Raw genomic sequence first — 15360 nt, 5'->3', positions numbered from 1 at the left:
ATCAAACATGGTTGTAGGGTTCTGATTGGCTGATTGAAACACATTTGAAACATTGACAACTCATTTGTTATCCCTGTTCAACCTCTTTCGAAGCTCTTCTATATACGCAAAATACACCTTGGTCTGGGGCGGACATTTTAAAAATGAATTTAGGAGAGCAGCAACGGCATCACTTGCATTACATTCCAGATGTTAAATCTACATGATATGCAAAATTTGAGGAAATTCGCACGAGTCCGTTTTATTTTAGGGCCATTTGTCTATAACTGGTCTTTACATGTAGCCCTATGGAGAGAGTGCCCGTTGAGGGCGCTTATAACCCCATTTTAGGAACAAAATGTGATTTTAAAAAACGGACTCTTGCAAATTTTCTAAAATTTTCAGAGTATGTAGTATGAACATGTAGAAATATAATCAAGTAGTTGCCCTATCTGCTCTCCTCCAAAAAAATAAAAAGTCCTATACCTCAATGATAATGAAACCTAGGTGAACATGCAGGGTGCATGCATCGGTCGTTGTTTCATGGTAGCAACTGTAGGATAATTAATAGGAAACTGCAATTCGTTTGTCTGGGAAAATGTTGCATTCCTTCTTCATTCCCCTACACTGAATTAAATTTCGACCGGTCCCTAAAAGGAAGACTGCAACTTCCTACAATCCTCAACAGGAGCAGCTATATAAAGTTTTCAATCAATTTTGTTCACTATCTCCACCCTCATCATCGTCAGCTACATCATATTCAAATTCCACTCCTCCTTGGTCGCTATCGACGATTTGCAGTTTGACGAGACCACTCACAAGAGCATAGCCAATCATGGCAGCTGTAGCAAATACGACGGCAAAGATTTGGTTGCGGGTTTTGTGCGGATCATCATACGAGTCTTCGCCGTGTGGTTTGGGTGTGTTATTCGTCTTCTTTGGTGGTGTGGCTGTAAAAAAATAAATACAATTTTGAGTTCTATTGTAAAAGTGCCCCAAATGTGTGACCAAAACTGTTTATCGCCCTTTTAACCTGTTACAATAATTATGCTACGATTGACACTCTCCTTATAGGTAGATATATGGCGTCAGTTATCCAAGTTATAACACATCTTAAGTCCTGTTCTTCCTTGGGGCTGTGCATAAACAAACATTATGTACAAAATAACAAACAATTACAAAAGCTTATTATCTAGGCTTAAACATATGTGACATGATCAAGGGGAATGAGTCACATGCCGACCCTAGTCCAAAATGAGTTTTACACATGTTTCTAAAGAGGACACTTAGAGCTTTCAGAAACTGAAAACCCCATGTTGATACTTTTCTTTGTGAAGTTATGTCAATTTATCAATCGTTAAAAACAGTATAAAACAAAAGAATTTTAACACTTTCTTTGCCAATATCTCAAAATCAATATTAACGACATCCGACTCATTTCCCTTGATCGTGTCACATATTACAAATTCAAAATTAATAATCATCAAAACACACAAATGATACTTTTATGGTTACATACTTACAGGCATTGTGTTTTTATAAGATTATTTTTGAAAGTATATAATGTTGGAGAGATTTGGATATTATTTTCTAGTTCATTCCAGCTTACAGCACCTCTATATGACAGACTGCGCTTTTTGTACTCTGTTCTAGAATCACTATGCTAAAATACCAATCCTATAGAAGAGTTGTGATTGGTTTTGGGTTAGGACTGATGATGTGTCCTAACTCTATGCTAAATGAATCCCCTCTTGGGAACTCACCATTTGGATCCAGTGGGAAATACCTCTGCACTATTCTACTGCAAAACCTACATAGGTTATCACAACACTTGAGATGATGTTGAAGCTGAGCACTAGGCAGAGGAGCTTTGAGTAATGGTGCTATATGGCTGAATACTACTGCATCTAAAGATGTAGGTCTGAAATGAAAAGAAAAGCAGAACTTTAATATTCATTCTTAAACACTTGAGAACGTTCCTGCAATCTTATTGGTTCTTACCTGTGTGATATGACACGATATAACATGGTTCAGCGCGTGTGCATTTACACGACATGCATACTCACTAACTGAACCAATCGGAGGTGCATAGCAACAACGGGACTGATCGATTTTAAGCCCTAGGTAATTCCTTGTCAAATGTAAGATTTAAATTTGATTAAAATTTGGTATACTTGTGATATTTTAATTGAAGTGTTTAAGAATAAGAAAAAAGGTATAGGCATCTAACGTCTCATATAACACAGGTGACATCATTATATTTGTCATATAGGACCAGTTACTCGGCTTTGCCTGGTTGTTTTACTTAAAAGAATGATGTCACCTGTGTTATATGAGACGATAGATGCATGACAGCGGCTAAAAACAATACCTTTATTCTCTAAATATTCAACTAAAAGAAAGGTACAAAGTGTATTATACAATACATATCTGCGTAGAAGTGTTAAGGGGCATGACTTGTGGCTCATCTTCAAAACAAGTCTACTCTTTAAACTCCTAGAGAGTGTAATAGACTATTCCACTTGAAATCCATACCCCCCCCCCCCATTTTCCAGGTTTCCAGTAGTATAAAAATCTCAACTTTTTTGTGAAAAGTGGGGGCGTGAGGTTATGGATCACGAAATACCCCTTTTAAAAGCCTTCCTTGTTGCAAGGAAGCAATCCCAGAGAGGTATCTCCGTAACTTACGCATTTCCAAAGAAGAAATCTTCCTTTCCCAGTCTTTCTGACAAGAGATTTAAACATTCTTTGGCATCTTTTAAAACCTGAAAATTTAAACAAACCCAATTAACAATATTATAATACATCAATTAATTTCTTAACAATAACTGTTTTAAACATTCTTTGGCATCTTTTAAAACCTGACAATTTAAACAAACACAATTAACAATATTATAATACATCAATTAATTTCTTAACAATAACTGTTTTAAACATTCTTTGGCATCTTTTAAAACCTGACAATTTAAACAAACACAATTAACAATATCATAATACATCTATTAATTTCTTAACAATAACATAACAGTACATGTTAGGGATTACAGGAATTTTCTTGGAATTGTACTATGAAAACTTTTAAATCTGATTTCTGAGTTCCTGATGAATCTCTTCCAAAACTATCTACTTACTATTTGTTTGACTTCATCTTGCTGTAAGTGGTCCCCTCCTCGGGTCACTTCTACTTTAGTCTCCGCTACCCTGTGTAGATGACCTGGTGTGAAATAGTTGAATGGAAACTGGAGAGCCTCGGCATACCATGGTCGAGAGAATTCAGTGTAGTTCCTGGCATCTACCCACCATGTATGAAGCTATTAAAAAGGAGGCAATAACAAAGCTTAATGATAATCAAAACAAGTAAACTAAAACATTAGTGCCAGCATCCATATTGGTATTTCAGAAAATTAAACTCTTGATCTCATTACAAAATATTTACATCAAAACTTTCTGCTGTTTTTAAGAATACTAGTTACAGCGATATTCAGCAGAGGATTGGCCAGATCCTACCTTCTTGATATGTGATGTAATGAATAGGTTATAGAGCTTTATAACTTGTAATCTCTTCCTCCTCACCCTCCCCCTTTCCACTTGCTGGCTAAGTTCTGTGTCTAATTTCGATTTTTGCTACATGAAGTGAATTTCTCTCAGTTTGAAAAAGTAATTATAAATATGAATATTCTTTAAAATCATGATTTTGTGTTGGCTCTACTTTATCCTTCATGATCTGCCAATAGACATTTTCAGCAGATGATTGATACCGCAAATCTTTGGAAATTAGTTCAACTAGGCGGTTACCCATATTTCCCGGTTTTCGGCTATCATGGTTATTGGCTTTTGCAGATCTCAAAATCAGGGTGTGTCCTTTGGCTGGGATCACTTTCCTCACAGCTGAGCTCAATTGCAACTGTTTGCAATTTGACCTGACTTTCGCCCTCAATTTGAAATTTGACCTGACCTTTGACCACGGATGACCTAACAAACACAAACCTGAGCTTCCTTGGCCAAAGTTACACCCACCCACAAAGTTTGAGCTCCATGATATGAGCAATTTAAAATTTTAAGTTTTTTGACCTATGACCTCTTAACCGTAGGTCTGACAAAAAGGTCACTGTGGAAACTTTTGTTTGTTAGTCCAAGGTCCACCCACCCACCAAGTTTGAGCTCCACAGAGGCAGACAAATTCCGGTGAATTATAGTAAGATATGAAATGGATATAGGAGTAGGGCTCACTCTTTCACAGTAAGGGGCATTCAGTGAGAACAAAAGATAATACAATATGGGGTCATTGGGTGAGAGCATGATTTTTGGCATTCTGTGAGAGCAAAATATATAAACTATGGGGTCATTGAGGGCGAGATGGACCATTTGGATCTAAATCAGGGGGGTATTGGGTGAGAATATGACCTTTTTTAAATTGGGGTCTTTGGGTGAGGGCCAAAAGAAGCCTCAAAATTTAAATTTCTAGTCCTAAATGGCTTCAAATAGCTTTTTTTTCTTATTTCAAAAGAAGTAACAAAATCAGTGATAGATGACTCATTGCTGTTCAAATGAAAAAATAAGAGTCTTTGGGTGATGACAGATCAAAAGGAAAACTAGGTAAGTCTTTGGTTGACAGCGATGCTGAAAACGAGGGCCTTACAAGTCACCTCTTAAGTGGGATTCTTAGTCAGTGGGAGTGGTCTAGTTCGTAGACACATTTCTGATTGGACAATCACATGATTTCGGGTGCCGTCTATCATGCCGTAGACGACCCCACGTCATCATGCGTCTTGATAATGATAAGGTGCGCGTATGTATCGCGCTGGATGCGTAGACTAGCGCGGAATACGCGAACGCGCTAGCAATACGCGCAACAGAATACGTGAAGTTGTACACAAGTTTCGTTCATTTTATAATGAGGGGAGTTTTTATGACGGTAACTTAGTTTTTGCTTAAAAAATTTGTTTACCGTTATTAAAATAATATTTGACTAAGAATGAGAATAAATGATAGGAATTTTTATTTTGCCTATCCTCTACCTATAATAGACGACAGGCAGGTCCAATATTTTTATCGTAGTGGATACCAGCTGCGCTGCCTGTCGTCTATCACACAGTAGAGGATAGGCAAAATAAAAATTCCTATTGTTTATTCTCTAAGTGTCCCCTCCCCCACAGTGGTATGACTATTCACAAAACTAATCGCGAACCACATTGCTCTTACTTGACACAGTGTACTGAATGCAGAGGTTTTTTTTGTAAATGTCCTCCTGAATAGGTCTCTATAGTTTGCAACATCATTACTTGTTACTCAGAATGTGCATCTAAAAATGCTTGCGTGACTGCGCAGGTAGCCTTGTTACCACTGATCACAGAAGATTAATATCACGAAACCGGGCAGAAGCAATTCTACTTGGATTAAAACGTGCATCTAAAAATGCTTGTGTGACTGCGTATAGGTAGCCTTGTATACCATTGATCTACTCACCAAAGCGGGCAGAAGCTTTTCTTCCAAAAGCGCTGTATATGCCAGTATGTCTGCCCTTTGTTGATCAGATAATTCTGCATCGGCATTAAAGTCATTTACTCTGAGGTGCTCGATGACTTCTCTGTCTGAATCTAATACAGTATGTGCTGAACGGAATACTGGGAAGCGAACTGTCAATGCAAAATAATCAACTTATAAAAATGTATGTTTCTTGCACAGTACATTCAACGTTTGATAACATTAACACCAGTGTGGTCTTTGTAAAAATCCTTTTTTGGGACAGGGGCACATGTTCAGTGGCATATCACTGGGGTCAATTGTCTGAGGGGGCAAAGATAAAAAAAAATTCCAAGTGGGTGTCATTTTGCTCATGCAACAAAATTTTCAATAGTACACTATTTTAGCCCCAAATTAAGGTCAAATATTGTGTTTACCAGGCCAATCTTCACACTACATGTATTTTTGCCCAAAATAAAGGTAAAATTTTGTGTCAATCAGCCTATTTTCAATTTTACTCTATGGGCAGGGGACAAGGGGATACAATTTTCTTTTTGGAGGTTGGTTTTAGGGGGATTGAAATCATCTTTTGGGGTTGTGTTAGCAAACCATCTCAACACATTCACTTCCCCCCCACACCACCCACCCCATTGCAAGACCACACTGATTAACACACCTTTTTTGTTCAGCAAAAACTAGTAAGGCTTGTTTTTTGATACTCTACATCAAAATCCATTCATTAATTTTAAATTGTGCAAGTCGAGCAAACCTGCAAAAAGTAGATTACGCATTGCGTAAAATGTGTCCCCTTCAGAAGGACTGGACAGTTGGCAGGCTTTCATGGTTCCTGAAAAAAAGAACAGTTCTTGGGCTTCCATGGTTCGTAAAAATTTTCAAAAAAGTAACATAATTTGCAAAATGGCCTAAAGTGACACAATGTTTACCTAACATCTGGTGACATCATATGCCAATGTGCATGTACCCAAGGGTCATTGTGTCCATCCAAATGGGAGAAATGAACAAAAGAAGCCTGTAGTTAATGAAAAAATTTAAAACTTTTTGCACACACACACCCCCCGACACACCCCTCTACACACATACATCAAACTTGTTTTCTACTTCCCTCTCCAAAACAATATGTTATTGATCACAGCATAAAACTGATTTTATAAAAAATAGATTACAGTACCTCGTAAGTTTCTCCACAGTTTCATCTGTTTGTTAACTTTAATTGGTGCACCTGCAAATTTGGCATAAGCCTAAAAAAGGTAAAATGTTATATTTTGAAATACATTACACTTTATACAGGCACCAGAGGCGATACATATCATGATGTAAAAATGAACATTTGATTTTTTTGTGTGAACTTGTAAAAAAAGTGAAATACATGTTGACAAGTTCACACAAACATTCTATATTGCAAACACTGACTTGTTTATTGAAGGTGGCATGTTTTGGTACTCCATTGGGAAAGTGAATTAGTACATGTATTATCTTCCGACTATACCTCTGGAGTCTGGTCCACATAGCTCAAGATACTCTATCTAAAATACAGGTTTAAATTTTACTATCTTACAAGTTACATTATCTTGCTGTATTTCAGCTAGAGCACCACAGGTAGAAAACCTGTTTTTTTTTCTGAGAACAATGCAAACACATTATCTTTTCATGACTTCAGTGACGAAACCTTGATGCCGATGGCTATCATTTCTATAGGGAACTTAGACAGAAGGTCATTACATGTACAATGTAGTTCAAATCATCCTCCAGACGCGTTCCAGAAAACATTCAAATGAATGGAGTACAAACTGTACAATACCAATCGCCTGTTTTACTGGTATTGATCAAAGTAATTCTTTTGTACTCCATGCATTTACATATCTTCTGGAGCGTGTCTGGAGGATGATTTGAACTAATGACCTTTTGTGCAAGTAGGCCCTACTGCCTACTCTATTATTAATAGTATTAATATCACCATGTCCAGCAGTGAAGTGAGAGAGAATTGAATAGATGCATGCTCGTCACAACAGAAATTAACACAATAGAAATTAGCATCTCATGAATGCGCAACCATTAAGGGGGTACTACACCCCTGGCCAATTTTTGCATTTTTTTCAAAAATTATAGCGCATTGGTGACAAGTAAGATATGTATATTATAGGGGCAAGGACTACAACTACTGCACTGAAAATTCAGCAACTCAAGGCAAGTAGTTATTGATTTATTGATCAAATATTGGTTTTCCTCATTTTTGACTGTAACTCCACAACTGTTGTCTGTGCTGAAATAAAATTTCCAGTGCAGTAGTTGTAGTCCTTGCCAGTGCTGTAATGGATGCGACCATTTTAGGCGCATTGGCGACTAGATTTTTTCTAATGGCGACTAAATATTCAATCCCTGGCGCCAATGGCGACTAAATATTCAATCCCTGGCGCCAATGGCGACCAACTATTGAAGCTTTTAATCGCCAGCAAATGCAAAACATGTATGTAATGTAGCATTCAAGAGTATGAATATATGCATTTATCATGGCTCAATGGGGACTTCCTGGAAAACATATAGGCCTACACTGTAGGCTACATGCTGTATGGAGTATGTAGCGTTCAATGGGAATATGTAGATTGAGTACAGCAGCTATGAACATTCAACGCACATGGCTGTTCAGTTGGCACCTCAGATTTTTTACCTGGGAGCAAAATTTGGGCGCCTAAATTTATCAAGTTAGGAGCCATTGGCTGTTTTGCACCGTACAGCACTGGTCCTTGCCCATATGTACATATCTTACTTGTAACCAATGCGCTATAATTTTTGAGAAAAATGCAAAAATAAGCACAAAATTGGGCAGGGGTGTAGCTGAATTTAATATACTCGATCGCCAATCCATTGCGATTAAACGCTTTTGGAAAGCGATGGGCAATCGCCGAATTTTGCGATGCATTGCTCGTCGCTTTTGGATTTATAATTATCACGGCGATAGCGATTGCAGACGACAATTAAAATATTCTAAATACCACAAAATACATCAGTTGCTGTCAATAATTATTGCTTTGAATTAATTCATCACCAAAAATTAATAATCGAGAAAGGTAAATATAGCAAAATAGGTCCAGTTGGTTGTACCATATATGATTGGTTGACGCATTCACGTGTCAATCAATATCGCTGGGAAGTTAAGATTTCTTCAACTCGCAAAGCAACATCGTTTTTGGCGATCCTGACTTTTAGACCACCCGCACTATATACATGGTGTGTAGGGCTCAAAAGCCTCAAATATTACTATTTCATCAAGGTTTAATATTCTAACAAGCTTAAACTAAAAGTTTCATCTAAGGAGTCAAGCTTTAAACTATTTAGCAAAAATATCCAACAAGCTAAAAGCGATTTTTTACCCGTTTTTTAACAAGCTAAAACCAATTTTTGAAAAGAAGCTTAAAACGTCAATTTCTTCATCGTAAAAATCATCTAAAAAAATCTTTAAAAATACAGTGACCTACCTAATATTACTAATCTATGTTTCCAATGATATCCAAGAAGCTAAAATATTGTGAAAGCGGGCAGGGCTTTGATTAATGAGGGAAATTTCTGGGGGAAAATGCATCACGTTTTTCGAGAAATTTGCCATCTTGAATAAACAATGTAAATGCAGAATTGCGTCACGCAGTAAAACGATGTCAAACGCGCTTGAAAATGCATTATTATGCAAATTACCGTCAAAAGCAGCGTACATCAAGCACTTGTGCTACGCGAAAACTGCGGAGCTGGCATCACCGGTTTTGTTACCAGCTCTTTTACGTCAAAAATAGCTATAAAAACGTGAATTTTGGAACAAAATAAAGCTTGTTCGATGACCGTACATATGTTTGTACAGTTGAGAACATGTTTAACCTTGTTGCAAAAGTTTAATATGATAAATTTGCAATTTGTACCTTATATAGCATGGGTGGTCTAAAAGTCAGGATCGCCTCATTTCTTTTGCCTCAGGCTCAGCGATTTGAATCGATTGATCGGCTTGACGCTCTGGAAATGTAAGTAAATACTGAACATGCGTGAGAATCGCTAGCCTTTTCTGCAAAAGCGATCGAGTATAAATTCAGCTTTAGAAATAAGAAAACCCACTTTTAGACAGGATTGGCTCGTGTCTGGGTCCACAGTACTCTCACCACAGACCACTGCATGTCATGTGTGCTGAATTTTGCACCCCGGATTTCACTACAAGTTTGCTAAGGCTAAGCTTACCAAAATATTTAGACACTTTGTATCCACCGATGGTAAACCCCAATCTCCCTTCCAACAATCTAGCTCCATCACACCATTTTCCGTTTTTTCTTCCTCCACATCTTGAATGTCATTTGCGTCAGACATGATTTTTCGCTCACAAAATTTTCAATCACTGGGCATGTTTCGGATTTAAAGGGCAAGGGTCAAAGGTTGCAAGGCCTCGAAAATCAATCATGCATACAAATTCATATCGGAAACAGGACGGTTCGCACCCTTTCAATTTCGGACCCGTGCACTTTCGCCCCCTTTCAATTTCGCACCCGTGCACTTTCGCCCCCTTTTTAAACCGCGGGTAATGTGCTGCTGTTGATTGATGATGCACGATCGATCGCTTCAACTCCCGGCGGTACAGTGGGGTGCTGTATGTGTATACTATTGGTTGACTTTTGAGTGTTGATTGTCTGTGTTTGCAGTACCGGTACTGGGTCCAGCGTGTACAAAAGCAAATAGTATGTTGATGGACTCTCCGGTTCGATTGAATTTAAAGGCCCATTCAGTGATTTGCTCATCCGGACGATCGTAAAAATCATCAAAATTCAGATTTTGGTACCTTTGTAATTGGCATAGATGTGCTAACATAGCCTGCTAGTGGTTCGGTCGAAAGCCGTGTAAAAGCATTTGCATGATTCTGGACTTTTGATACTGACAGTACAAAAAGTCCGTCGAGATCGAAAGAAGCTCACTCTCCACGTACCAACACGCGTTGCGTATTGTTTCTCTTCCGATCTATATCAGTAGCTACTATTTTAAACAAAATACACAATTTTAACTGTTTTTCATATTTGAATTGACCGTTAGTTTGCCTCGGTGACCTAACTGACCTTTAATTGCTTATTTTGTTTTCTATTACAAAAATTAAACGTCTGTTTTAAATCAATTTAGACTCTACTTCCCCGTGTTAGAAACACTGGACTAGGAAGTTTTTCCAGTCGATTGGTGGCGCACTGTACGAAAATCTCGATTTTCTCGAGTCGATCTGAGTTGAAGTAGAAAACCTTTCTAAAACTTCTGTTTTTGACTAATTTGTCGATGTATTTAGGGGAAAAGTGGTTTAATGAAATTCTGTAGACTTATTCTTTATTTCTAAGCAACTCTGACAAATTTCCATTTTTTTAATGTTCCTGTGAAATCACTGAAAGGGCCTTTAATAGGCCTATATTATTACGATATATTGAATGTGCTTCGACTAAAGATTGGTATTCATTATGTTTTTGATTTGTTATTTTGTTTTACTTAGGCCTATTTTATTTTATTTCATTTCTATTTTATTTTATTTTAAGCCTATGAATTATTTTTATTATATTATTATTATTATTATTATTATTATTATTATATTAATTATTATTATATTATTGTTATTAGAATTATGTTACCTTATTAGTACTTTATAATAGGCTATATAATTTAGTATTCAATTATTTATGGCCTATAAAGTATATATTTATAATTTAATCCCATCTTTATGTTGCCGAATTGATCTTCTTTGACATGACACTAATGGAAAAAAAAAATTTAGCAAATTTCTCAAAGACAAATGCGCACAAGCAAAACAAATGCCTGCAGCAGCTTTGCGATAATGCTGTGCCGACTTTCACCACCTTTCTTCACCGCGAGTATTAGCTGCCACTAGTACGCGAAAGCGCCGGGCGTGACATGGGTTCAATCAATGCAATGGTAGCCTACGGTGACTAGGCAGTAGCACGCATATATTCGTCCCAGAACACACCCGTACCGGATCGATTGCTTGACAAGTCTCCGGGCCACGCGCGGCCGCGTGATTGTATAAAGTGTGACTCCTTCAACCCATTATGTAATGAATGACTTACGCGAAAGCGCCGGGTATGGTGTGGGTCCAATCAATGGTAGGGTACCGTAAACAGACACGCAAAAGTGCCATATGCCTCTTGACGTACGATCGTAAAATATTATTAATCAGGAAAGTTTTCTGTTCGTTTTAATGAGAAATGTAAATAATGAACCAAATGTTTTAACTTTTATGTCTTTTAATGAATGATGTATTTTGTCTGTGTTCTTAATTAATTTAATATATATTTCTACAAGTGTTACGTAAATTGTATAAAACAAAGAAATGTAAATACTTTTAATGAATTTTAATATATTTGATGTATGATTTTTTTATGTTTATGCATTTTTATGTTTTTAAAAAATTCTTACATATATAGGGCTTATGTATAATTCTACAAATTGTTACGTATATTGTTTTTATGACACAAGAGCCCCTGTAATAGCAGATTTATCTGAAAGGTAGCCCTGTATAAATATGGTTTTAATAAATAACATAAAGTAAATAAACAAATTTGTGGAAAAAATGCTATCCAATTCTGCATTGTAAATGATTGACATTTATGTGTTCATGATTCATTTTGTTTACTGGCCTGTCAATCACGGACTCATTATGACGATGCTTTATTAACACCACGGCACATCTTATATCTTAATCTGCAAAATATGCCGACAATTTTAAGGCGGGATGTTTGAACTCGAAGATGTCAATAATGTAATATAGCATCTATTTCTTAGATAATAAAGATCGTGTAAAGGAGATGAATTTCTTTCTTTATTTTTTTTTTTTTTTCCTTCCATTTTTTTTTCGTTTTTATAGTGCCTTTTTTCTTCTTTTTTTTTAATCAAGAAAGCTGCTTTGTCTTTTGAACCCTGTTTTGTTTTTGGATGTTGCTGCACATATTAAACAGTTTTAAACAATCAATTTATTTCTATCAATTAGATTTGTTCAGTTCATCTTAATTTCTTTGGATTTCGTTTTTTCTTTCCCTTTCTTTCTTTATTTCCTTTCTTTCTTTTTTCGTTTGCATGATCAGGCTATAGGGGTCCGGCGCATAAATGACATCTATCTTAAAGGAGTATTTCGTGATCCTAGTATCATCTTTTTATGACATTTTTTAGTAGACATGGTAGATATGCTTGAAAAAATCTTATTCCCAAAATTTCAGTTGATTCCGATTTTGCATTGTGCGAGTTATGCATGACTATGTGTATTACACTGCTCCATAGGCCACTGTTGTAATTTCGTTCTGGTACACCAGAGCGTAATTCAAAATTGACGATATTTTTGCTAGACGAATTAAATCTGCAAGAATTATTTTTTGGACATAAACATTATGTAGCCAGAGGTTTCCAGTGGTATAAAAATCTCAATTTTTTGAGAAAAGTGAGGGATAATAATAATAATAATAATAATAATAATAACTTTATTTATACACGGTAAAACATGTTCAATACAATATTGATCTTCCACATGTCCGTGTGGATATTAAAACATTACTAAAATATAAAATATAAAAGTTTGTTAAAAGATAATTATAATGCAAAAATGTACATAGACTAATACAATATTTCACTAAGAGACAAAAAATTTATAATAAATGAATATGATAAAAATAATCTGCATTCATCCTCATGTCATTGTTATTCTTCTTCTTATCATTATCATATTATTATCATTATATTATATTATTAAATAAACTTTGTTTATATTATTAACATTGTTATTATTATTATTATTATTATCATATTATTATTATTATCATCATATTATATTATTAAATTAACTTTGTTTATATGTTTTGTGTTACTCCCCCATTGGATGTTGTGTCATACTTTCATTGTTTTTAATTTTATCCATTGCTTGTTGACACTTGTATCCTTTTGGATCCATCCTTTGAGTCGTCAGTTGGAACAAATTTTCACTGTTTTTATACATATTATAATTAATAATTAAATATAAATTTATTATTATTATTACTATTTATTATTATTACTATTTTTATCATTGAATTCTAATTATTTCATTATTTTGGGTAAGCCTGCTGCTAAAATATCTGGCCTGTAATATATACTGAGAAAAAAAATCGTTCCTCTATGTAGGGGTTTTACCAAAACTTCGCCCTGATGAACGAACTCTCGGCCTATTTGAGACAGATCGATCCCTACTTTGCAGAATGTAACCTGGGGATTCGTTGAACATACGCACCAAACACATAAATGCTTAAAAGCCTAAATTGGCACCAACATTCCGGCCCCTAATTGAACGCTGCGCTTTTAATTACTCCTAAATTGACTGACAACAATTGAGTGCCCAATTTAGAAACGGACACCTTGTAAATTCACTCCAAAATCTCAAACAATGTGAAACGAAGTGACCAAAAACTATAAATGCGGTCTGGCGGATTACTCAAACATATTTTGACAACACTTCATGCAAATAGCAAACATCTGTATGCAGGTGAATGCACAATAAAGAAACTTATCATGAAGATTAACTCTGCTATGTGTCAAGTTGTCCTTCTTTCATAGACTGTACTGGTTCTTTAAAGACCAATGAGTAGCATTGCTACTTTGAAAGCTGCATTGTAAGCAGTTATACTATAGTGTCCTTTCACAGTTCATATGATGATGATGATATCAAAATCATCCAACTCTATAACTTGGTCCTTTGAGCAGGTTTAAATTTAAAACTGAACAATTGAAAAATACCTTAGGCTAAATATAGCCAAACCACAAAAGCACAATATTTTGTGCAAATTATTGACTTTACTTATTTGTAAACAAAGCACTTCACCATGTGATCTGGTAAATACTCAAAAACAATGACCAAAACAAGAACAGTGCCAAATGCACTGAGCAATTGGGATGAAACAATTGGCAGGGCAAACAAGAGCCCGGCAAATATACCAAGTCACATGGAGAAGCTACATGTAAATATACATGTCAATTAAAGCTTTACTCATCAAGTGCACATGGGAAATGTTATAAACCTAAAGAAGCACTTCTAATCTAATGAGGCAATAACGAGCATTACCAACATGATCTGTTAATTATAATCATGCTAATCCAATAAATGATGAATAAATGATCTAGTTCAAAGACCGGAGTAAACCAGAATATGAAGCTAGATTTCTAAAATCCTGATTGTTCTGATAAAGATACTTCATGGTGTGATTCAGTAAACTTTCCACAGAAAATGAATGAAACATTTCACAAACAAAAACAGTGCAAATGCACAGAAGATTTGACAATTAATTTTGCCTGAAATGAAACCCAAATGTTTACTATATCACACTGTGAAGCTCAATTTAAACCAAAAAAGATTAGTTTAGTTGAACTCTGATAGAATTGTCCAAATTTGGACTAATTTAAACTCAACAATTTCTCAATCATAAATATCAGTAGGCTGAAATTTAAAGCTGTCTTTATACAACTTATTTTCAGATTTCTAATGTCCATCCAAATGTTCAATACATGTAAACAGTTCAATCTGGTGACTGGAGCACTGTGTGAATTTTACTACGCGTGCTGACATGTGATGTGTGGCAATTTTTGCAAGTAGCAGGCTCAATCCAATGAGCTATAAAAACCAAATTTCACAAAAACTGGTTCTAAGATGATGCATTTACTGTCTCTCATTTCCAATGTTTGTAACCAGCCATTCAAGCAAATGTCCAAGTTGATCAGTGGCTATGTACATGTTATCATGTACCAGTAGTTCACACGAAGCTGCTGAAATTGTCCACAACCTCAAATTTTAAGTGATTTATTGCAAAGTAAAATGAAATATGATATGCTATGCCATGGGCAAATGAAATATGACAAAAAGGCCTA

The 15360-nt window shown here is 35.7% G+C and overlaps 1 protein-coding gene across 1 annotated transcript; it reads right to left on the bottom strand.

The window, feature by feature from the left end:
• Window positions 1-550: 550 nt before the first annotated feature.
• Window positions 551-9857, bottom strand: LOC140171783 (metaxin-1-like). Its single transcript, XM_072195110.1, has 7 exons — window positions 9679-9857; window positions 6632-6701; window positions 5446-5615; window positions 3111-3290; window positions 2668-2744; window positions 1743-1900; window positions 551-929 (listed from the first exon to the last, which is right to left on the bottom strand). The coding sequence occupies exons 1-7, from the start codon at window positions 9802-9804 to the stop codon at window positions 691-693; spliced, it is 1020 nt and encodes a 339-aa protein (XP_072051211.1). The 5' UTR covers window positions 9805-9857; the 3' UTR covers window positions 551-690.
• Between the last annotated feature and the right edge of the window lie 5503 nt (window positions 9858-15360).

This window comes from Amphiura filiformis, chromosome 15 (genome assembly GCF_039555335.1).
Source record: "Amphiura filiformis chromosome 15, Afil_fr2py, whole genome shotgun sequence".
Classification (NCBI taxonomy): domain Eukaryota; kingdom Metazoa; phylum Echinodermata; class Ophiuroidea; order Amphilepidida; family Amphiuridae; genus Amphiura; species Amphiura filiformis.
The sequence above is the reverse complement of the archived record's forward strand: the minus strand, read 5'-3'. Positions and strand labels throughout refer to the sequence as shown.

What these genes read in the sequence shown, in the direction of transcription:
- LOC140171783 (XM_072195110.1), bottom strand. Translation starts at nt 9,804, where the DNA reads ATGTCTGACGCAAATGACATTCAAGATGTGGAGGAAGAAAAAACGGAA. An exon ending in CAAAGTGTCTAAATATTTTG is followed by an intron (nt 6,702 to 9,678) that starts GTAAGCTTAGCC and finishes TACCTTTTTTAG; the next exon opens with GCTTATGCCAAATTTGCAGG. An exon ending in ACTGTGGAGAAACTTACGAG is followed by an intron (nt 5,616 to 6,631) that starts GTACTGTAATCT and finishes TTGCATTGACAG; the next exon opens with TTCGCTTCCCAGTATTCCGT.